Source organism: Zalophus californianus, chromosome 10 (assembly GCF_009762305.2).
Source record: "Zalophus californianus isolate mZalCal1 chromosome 10, mZalCal1.pri.v2, whole genome shotgun sequence".
Classification (NCBI taxonomy): Eukaryota; Metazoa; Chordata; class Mammalia; order Carnivora; family Otariidae; genus Zalophus; species Zalophus californianus.
In genome coordinates, this window is record NC_045604.1 from 43,347,880 (window position 1) to 43,357,144 (window position 9,265).

A 9,265-nucleotide genomic window follows, 5' to 3' on the forward strand; every position below is an offset into this window, starting at 1 on the left:
TTGCTTGCCTTTGGTTGACTAGGTTTTTAAAATTTTAATTCCAGTATAGTTGACATACAGTGTTATATTAGTTTCATGTGTAGAATATATTGATTAAACAATTCTATACATTGTTCAGTATTCACCATGATAAGTATATTCTAATGACCTATTTCACCTACCCCCCACCCACCTCCCCTCTGGTAACCATCAGTTTGTTCTCTATAGTTAAGAGTCTGTTTCTTGGTTTGTCTCTTTTTTTCTTTGTTTTGTTTCTTAAATTCCAAATGTGAGTGAAATCATACGGTATTTGTCTTTCTCTGACTGACATTTCACTTAGCATTATATCCTCTATCTCCATCCATGTGGTTGAAAATGGCAAGACTTCATTCTTTTTATGACTGAGTTATATTCTATTGTATAAATATACCACATTTTCTTTATCCATGAATCTATCAATGGACACATGTACTGCTTCCATAATTTGGCCATTATAAGTAATGCTACAATAAACATAGGGGTGCATATATCTCTTTGAATTAGTGTTTTCATATTCTTTGGGTAATACCCAGCAGTGGGATTATATGGTAAATCTATTTTTAATTTTGTGAGGAACATCCATACTTAAAGAGATATTATTATGTTAAATCATACTAATGTACTTTCACTCACCTGTCAAACTTTTGATGTAAAGTCAAAGCCATTCCTCTAATTGGAGATCCACATAATTTTCTTGCATAAACTATACCCAAAATGCTATCTGCTAATTCTAAACTTTCTCTTTTTAAAGTGGAGTGAGAATTTAAAGGCAATTTAATCCTTCTGGATTTTTATACTTGTTTTTTCAAGGTTTTAAATTGCTTTGTCACACCTAACTCAACAGCAACTTTTTTAAAAGCAACTTGCGTTTACTGGAACATTCCAATACATTCAAATTTATTTTCACAGAAACAACAAATACCTTTTCCTTTTATGTTCATATTTTATCAATTTTCATAAATTACCAATTACAGTAACAAGTACCACAGACAAAAATATTTGAGAAGAAACATGACTAATTCTCAGTATATATCTGCCTCAACTCACTGGGAAAATGTGAGAGTATATTACAGAAAGCACAACCAGTGTGTATATAGTGAGCATGTCGTAGGCATCGGTCAGTGTGTTTTCAGAAGAGCACCTGGTCATTCAGCACACTAGTTAGGGGAATTTGGTTAGGAGGTCTTCCACTGCACCCCAATGAGGGTCAGTTCCACAAATGCTTACTGATTGCTTGGGCACGGGATTTGACATTGGAGATACAAAAGACATGCTCTCTATTCGCTAAGATCCTGCAAACCAATCCGGATGGCAGACAAAACACAAACGAGAGTTAAGAAGTAGGGTGATAGGTGCAAGAAGTGCATTTAGACAACTAAAAACAAAAGCAGCACTTTGTTTACCATGTTCACTGCTGAATCCCTGCTCTTGGAACTGCACCTGGCACAGAGTAAACCCTTTTAAATGTCCACTGATGGAATAAATAAGTGGATATGCAAAACAAGCTTATAATGGGAAAATCTTGGTATTCTACTCTTAGGAAAAGTTCAAATGGTTAAGATTTAAAGAGGCCTGAGAGAAATAAACCGTACTTAAATCAAGATAAGGTATAACTGACAGGTATTTGATGGTTAGTAAAAGAATATGTTGCTAGGAGACAGAAGGTAGTTGCCAGAGGCTGGGATATGGGAAGAATAGAGAGTTATTGTTTAATGGCATAGAGGTTCAGCTGGGGAAGATGAAAAAAGTTCTGGAGATGGATTGTGTTGATGGTTGCACAACAAAGTAATGTACTTAATGCCACTGACTGTATGTTTAAAAATGGTTAAACTGGTAAATTTTATATTGCATATATTTTACTATAATAAAAAAATTAAGTAATATGCAGCTTCAAAGAGTGGTGGTAATTGTGAGAGCATCAGCACAGGAGAGGAAAGAAAGAGCAAGATAACCCTTAGCCCTTAAAGTCTTCAGAGGCAAAACTGGTACAGAGGTCAGGATGGAGGCAGGATGGGATGCATAAGGGAGTTTATGGTAAAGAAATACACTTAAAGAAGTACTTAGCATATTACCTGACACGTGGTATGTGCTCAATTTGTATTTGCCTATGGAGGCATTATGATTGAATGAATTAAGTTGCAACCTGGCCCAGGATTGACCCTGTCATTTTTAGGTCAGAAATGGGTCTGGGCTGGCTGCCCTATTTAGTTGCTGCTTTTATCTTCTCCTCACTGATTTCCTACTTACCGTTTCTTTTCATTAGATTTAATGATTTGGTGAGTTCAGCTCAGGTGCTGCAAGCCAACCGGGCATACAACGAGAATGATGTGGTCCTAATGAGGTCCAAAATTAACATCATCCTAAAGCTCTACCTGCATTCTGAAATCCCTCCAAGGCTGAGGGTAAGGGGGATTCCCACTCCTCTCTGGGCTTTTGCCAAGAAGCATTTCTTCCACAAGAACTCTGAAAGCACCTCCTAAGTCTTGGGTCAACCATATGTCCTTCACCTAGCAGTTGCATGAAAAGCTGCTGCCTTCTGGGGAGGGGGTGGTCTTATAGGTCCTGGGGGTCAGGAGAGGTTTTCTGCCTTCCCTGGAGCCTCTGCCAGTAACAGGCTCTCACTCTGTGGGTAGGTGAACATCTCTGAGTCCCAGAAGGATGCCATCCTTGCTGCCATTGCAGAGGGCCACCTAGATCGGAACATCTTCCACGGGACTATCATGTCTCTCTTCCCTGTCATTATGTACTTCTGGAAAAGGTAACTATTTCCCCTTGCCCAAGGACCATGAGGGCAGGAAAACACATTTGACTTTCTAGAGAGTTTTCTGTCTTCCTCTAGCCCTCTGCTTCGCAGTTCCCAGTCTGTTGGGAACTACAATGGTGTATTCTTATCCTACTTGATACACTCCATCCCTCACACTCCCACGCTGAAACTGAATCAGAGGATGGAAGGCCAATTAAGACTGGGGATCAGAGTGCCTGACCCCCACCTCCCCTGTGCTTGTTTGGAAAAAGGATGTTAATTTTCTTCTTTTTCTTTTTTTAAGATGTTAGTTTTCTTAGGCATAGGTTCCTCACTTAAAAGTGAGTATGGACCAGGTAGCTACCTGGGAAGAAATTCTGTCAAGGTTAACACAACTGTACTTGTGCTTAAGGAGCTTCAGTGAGACAGTAAGACAGAAGAGTTTTACTCTGTTATCTCCAAATCCCATAATTACCATTAGAGGCACAGTTGCTAGATATTTCCATTTTCAAGAGGAGCTTAGAAATTTAGGAATTTCTTTTGTTGTTAAAGACTTATTTATTTGAGAGAGAGAGAGTGAGTGCAGGGAGGTGGAGAGGGAGAGAATCTTCAAGCAGACTCCCCGCTGGGCACAGAGCCAGACACCGGGATCCATCTCATGACCCATGAGATCATGACCTGAGCCAAAACCAAGAGTACATCACTCAACCAACTGAGCCTCCCGGGTGCCCCAGAAATTTAGGTTTCTCTGTCATATCTCCCAATGTTAAAGTGGCAAATGTGGCAACTAACTCAAAACTAAAACATGGTGAGGAAATTATGAAGGCCAAAGAGCAAAAATGAAATAAACAAAATATCTGCAGGACAAATGCGACCTGTGGCTCCTGGTTTCTAACCTAGCTTGTCAAGGTTTGGGTTGAGACGCTGGCCCAGGTTCTCCCAGATGGTTATTTACTCTTATAGTGCACTATAGCGCCAGCCTATACCTTCCACATAGTGAATGACAGTGCCCTGTATGACAGTGACCAGAGGATGAGCAGCTGAAATGTTCCAAGACAGGGCTAATTAGGATATTTAGATTATTATGTGATTCCAGCTCTTAGGGGATGCCCTCCGCCCCAACACACACATGCATAAATGTTACCTTATTAGAAGAGAAGGATAAATGTTGCTTACCAATCTCCAATCTTTATTTTAAAATCTCTTTGATAACTAGAACTACCCGACAACCCAGCAATTGAACTACTAGGTATTTACCCAAAGGATACAAAAATACAGATGCAAAGGGATACATGCACCCTGATGTTTATAGGAGCATGATCAACAACAGCCAAACTAGGAAAGAGCCCAAGTGTCCATCAATGAATGAATGGATAAAGAAGATGTGGTATATATATATGCAATGGAACATTACTAAGCCATCAAAAAGAATGAAATCTTGTCATTTGCAACAACGTGGATGGAGCTAGAGTGTATTATGCTAAGCAAAATAAGTCAGTCAGAGAAAGACAAATACCATGTGATTTCGCTCATATGTGGAATTTAGGAAATAAAACAGATGAATGTTTGGGAAGGGGAAAAAAAAGAGAGAAGGAGGGAGGGGAGGCAAACCCTAAGAGACTCTTAATGATAGAGAACAAACTGAGGGTTGATGGAAGGAAGCGGGTGGGGGATGGGCTAAATAATTGATGGATATTAAGGAGAGCACTTGTTATGATGAGCACTGGGTAGTATATGTAAGTGATGAATCACTAAATTCTACTCCTGAAACCAATATTACACTATAAGTTAGCTAATTAGAATTTAGATAAAAATTTGGAAGAAAAAAATAAATAAATATAACTCAGTTCCATTTTAAAAAAATGAAATCTCTACGATAATAAATTATTTAATACAGGATTGAAAGAATTAAAAATTGAGGTTCAAGATAACTGGTTTATCCTTTGAACACCACTTGTTATCGAGCACAAAGTCTAGACTTGATTCTAGTTCTACCAATCAGGATTAAATAGAAATTTGTCCTGAAACCTTCTGGAGGATCAGAAACCCCTGGGAAATGCATGCTGCTTCTGGCTTGAGTCAGTGCTCAGCACTGCCTCATACCTATTTAGGAAGTATAGGAGTGCTTCAGGGAGGCTTTGAATCCCTAATCTTTATGCAACTGGTTCTTCACTTACTTTCCTATATACTTCTATATAAAGAGTTTTATATTGCACAAACTGTGTCTACATATGTTATCCCAGATGAACCTCTCAACAGCCCTATGAGGTGGGTGAGGCAAAGTGTTATTATCCCTATTTTACAGATGAGTAAATTGAGGTTAAAAGGGGGTAAGAGACACTTAGGATCACTTGGAAGTGGTAAAACCAGGATTAGAAACCAGGTCTCTTATTTTCTTAAACACCATAAAGAATGCATTGTGGCACACTGGAAGCTCCATGATGGGAGGTAGACCCATTATAGCAAGTGGAATTAGAGAAACCAACTGTGATCAAATAGAATGCCCCTTGGAGAAGGGAAAGAGGGTACCAGTTAAGACTATCAGAGCAAAGGCAGGATAGAAAATAAATCCAATCTTTGCCAAGACCAACCTCCAAGTGGTCCAATGCAAGGGTAGGCTGAGGAACAGCAAGGCATTAGGGGCCAGGGAGGAAGAGATGAAGAGTGTTGTGAGGGATTCCAGGGAGCAACAGTTCTCAGGTTGCAGTGGGTATGTGAATGCAAGTTCATGTGAGGAGCAGGGGTCTACTCCAGGGAAAGGGCTGCTGGGAATGTGATGACAGGGTCACGACCTTCGGTAAGGGACAGGATGAAACCAGGGATTGGGACCTAAGAGGAAACCAGTCAGAAGCTCTGGCTGCACCAGGTGAGGTTAAGTGGGGAGTTCATAGTCTGATGCTCAAGCAAGCATCAGAGGGATTGACTCCTCCTCAGACCTGGATATAGCAGATTCTTTACAGACTCCATTCACTGGTTCCAGAAGGGAATCCCAACATACTGTCCATACCGGGTCCTCAGTGGAGCTAGGCCTGGACACAGAGAGGGCTCAGAAGAAGGGCCTCTGACAGGCAGAACTCCAAGGCCAAATCTTTCCTCTTCTCTATTGGACACTCCACTCTCTTTGAGGAGTGGTCTTGACCCAGTTGCCCTGTGCTCAGTGTTCCAGCCTCCTCAGCTGGTAGCTTTCTCCATGTGACCAGAGGCCAATCTTCTCACAGGTTTTGTTCCTGGAAGGCAACCCGCTCTTACTTCCAGTACAGGGGGAAGACATACAAGGATAAACAAACTTCTCCTAAGCCCATGCACAAGTATTCTCCTTGGAGTGGAGGTAAGCTCTACCATGACCTATAGCCCCATTCTCTAGCAAATGAGACTCACGAAGGGAAAGCAAGTGTCCAAAGGACCAACTTAAGACTTCATAGAGGATATTTCCTGGAGGGGTGGGGGGCATCTCATTAACTTGGCTCTCAGAGAAGCATTAGTGTGTTTTATCTGTTGATATCAGTACCAGCAAAAGGGTACCCCACCCATGTACCACACTCCCCAGCGGTACCTCTTCAATAGCCTCAGGATATAGGTCATGGTCCATGTGGTGGGTAAATGGAGGTGGTGACTTGCTTTACTGCTATTTAAGAAGCCCCCTGTTCCAACTATCTCCAGAAACCATGCCATTTGAAAAGCATCTGTTTTATGGTGTTGTGAGAAAATTAAAAAGTGGATGTAGGGTATGATTTAATGTGGTAAATATATATATCTTTACGCATATATATAATTTTTATGAGAGCATGGGAAAATTTCAGAAATAAAGTGTTAATAGGATTATCTCTGTATGGTGTGATTATGAGAGATTTACATATTTATTATTAATATATTCTTAGTATGTTATTCATATGTTGTATATTATTAATATATTTATAAACAAGCAAATAGATATGTTTGAAAACATACACAGACATATGTTTTCTTAGCAGAGCAGTTGAACTCAATCCCTTTCTTAATATCTGCACTGAGATCAACACTTAAGCAAAAGGAAATTTTAAAGAGAGGGAGGAGGGTGCACAGAGCAGTGCCTGGAGAGGGCAAGGCTGGATGTCACTGCAGTGGAGGGTTCTGAGAACCAAAGAGAACAGGTCTGTGAGTCTGAAAACAGTACCAGCATCAGAACAAAATTTGGAGATAAGACAGGAGTCTTAAAGACACCAGAGAATTGTCCTGTGAGAGAACTGAACATTCCATGGTTTTAGCTCAAACCTATGCAGTTCTCATGTCCATTTTTACAGATACTTAACCCTGCCCCCCTTCCAGCCTCCTCACAAACAAGTATCCCACCCCCTTTGGGGAGTACAAATGAGGCCTTTGAACCTTAATCTATCCCTAGCTTGCATGAACAGTGGGAGAAGCAGCTCTGGCTGGTTGTAGAGCTAAGTTCCTGCCCCTCTAAGAGGTTCCTCACTTAAGTAGGAAATAAATCCTCTACCTCCCTGGCTGCAGCTGCCCCAATGGTCAATGAATGTTGCTCAGTATCCTTGTTTCTGCCTTGTAAAATGTCACATCAGCAGTCTTTTCAGTATGTGGGGAAAAGTGTCCCTGGGGGTACAAGGGCTTATTTGGGGTGAGGGTGGAGGGGTGGAAGTGGGGGCATAATAAGAGGGAAAGAAAAGGGAGGTGGGTAGGCAGGGTGGGCAAATGATACTCAGAACAGCGAGAACTTAGTGGCAACCAAAGAGCTTCCACCTTTGGCTCATTTCCTATTGCTGAGCTCCAGGGGAGTAAATCCCCAAATCTTTTCTGGTGTCTGAAATTGGAAGAGGGTAACAGGATGCCCTAAATTAAGGAGTCAGGGCACTTGGGTCCCTGGCCTGAAGAGTCACTGTGTATGAGCTGAGGAACCTTGAGCATCTTGCTTCTCCTCTTTCCACCCCAGACCCATGACCTCAAATACAGAGGTTTGGATTTAGATAATGTCTATCATTAACAACCTATACTCCAGGGAATATTGTCAAGAACTTCCTTGCTTACATATAAACATTTATTTTGTTGGGTGTTATAAGGGATTTTAATACTCCCTCTCCTTCTTCTCCAGGAGACCATGCCATCTTAAGATTCACCTTACTCAGAGGTATTGAGTGGTTTCGGCCTCAACAGCGAGAAGTAGTAACAAGTCCAGTCCAAAATTGTGAGTTGGAGTTGGAATCCCGCTGATCTAACTATTTAGATGGTGACACTAATCCAGTTTGACCAATCTCCTTATTGACCACAAGGAGACTGAGGTCCCCAAAATGTGAAGCAATTTGCTTCAAACCGCACAGCATGTGAGTGGCAGAGATGGGATGAGAAGCAGGTCTCCTGACTGCCTTTCTGGGGCTCTGTGCACAGCTCTCATCTGAATAATTGTATCTTCCTAGTTCTTTTATAGCCCCTTGAAGGCAGGTGCCTTAAGCTTCTCTGTATCTCTGCTGGCTTCTCTGCATGTGGTCTGGATCTTTATGAAGACACAATCATAAGGTCCCAATTGTTATTTTCCCCTCCCTCTGAGAGCACCTGCTGGCTTGACTGGGACCTCTACCCATACCTCCTGCTTCCTGGAAGTGCCTGCTACTGATCGTCTTATCCCTGTAATAAACACTCTGGTCCTAGCCTCCCATATTTGAGCCATGTTATATCCTTTTCGCCCTCCATCTTCAGCCTCAAGGAGTTAATCCCACTTCCAAGTGTTAAAGTTGCCTTGGTTTCCACATGGTCTCTCCTGACAAGCCTTTTTTTTTTCTATACCAATTGTTCACTTCTATTTCCAGGTTGGAGATAGTGCTTCTCTCTACTGCTTATGGACATAAAATGCCAACTTGCCTCTTCTGCCCATTTGCATATGTCCCCTCATTGCTTAATGGGGGAGGCCACGATGGAATATTGCCCATGAGCCATAGGGTCCAAACAGCCCTAAAGTTTTGTGATTCTGTGTTCATCTGGCTTAATCTCCTTATGTTACTTCCCTGGGTCTGTGGGGTCGGCATCATGACCTTTGCATCCAGATAAAATGTCTCCTAAGACCAAAGGTATTGCAGCATTCAAACCAGGTCTCCTTAATGTCCCTGGAGCATCACTGCTTCACCTTCCATTTCCCAACTCCTTCCCCGAAGGTGTTTCCCTGGAAGCTGTTCTGGGATGGACTTCCTGGGCTGGAGACCCTCCAGTGAGTGCCTGTGCCCTAAGTTCTGAAGCAGTGTTTCTCTATATTTATCTTTATCTCTATATTTATCTCTATATTTCTCTATATTTATCTATACTTATCATACATATATATGATAAAAATATTTATCATATATTTATATAATATCTCTATATTACCTTACCCCATCAAGACATGCACTCTCCACCGTGCAGCTGTGTCCTGTCCTAGGGTAGAAAAGAGTCAGAAGTCCTCTTCCTCAGTTCAGAGCTGCTTTGTCCAAGTGTACAATGGGAGATGGGGGAGAAACTTCCCAGAGACCTAGCTCCACATCCTGA

General features: G+C 41.6%; 1 protein-coding gene across 4 annotated transcripts in view; it reads left to right on the forward strand.

Annotated features, from left to right (window-relative positions):
* The window catches only part of RGSL1 (regulator of G protein signaling like 1), a 103,449-nt gene extending 95,154 nt beyond the window's left edge, over window positions 1–8,295 (forward strand). For 3 of the 4 annotated variants that reach the window (XM_027610429.2, XM_027610432.2, XM_027610431.2), the window contains 4 exons: window positions 2,282–2,420; window positions 2,652–2,776; window positions 5,980–6,089; window positions 7,845–8,051. In XM_027610429.2, coding sequence (XP_027466230.1) covers window positions 2,282–2,420; window positions 2,652–2,776; window positions 5,980–6,089; window positions 7,845–7,963 — 493 coding nt within the window. In that variant the 3' untranslated portion in view covers window positions 7,964–8,051. Of the gene's footprint in view, window positions 1–2,281; window positions 2,421–2,651; window positions 2,777–5,979; window positions 6,090–7,844; window positions 8,052–8,166 lie in introns of those variants that run through there. The other variant, XM_027610430.2, reaches the window with a different exon arrangement.
* The last annotated feature ends 970 nt before the right edge of the window (window positions 8,296–9,265 follow it).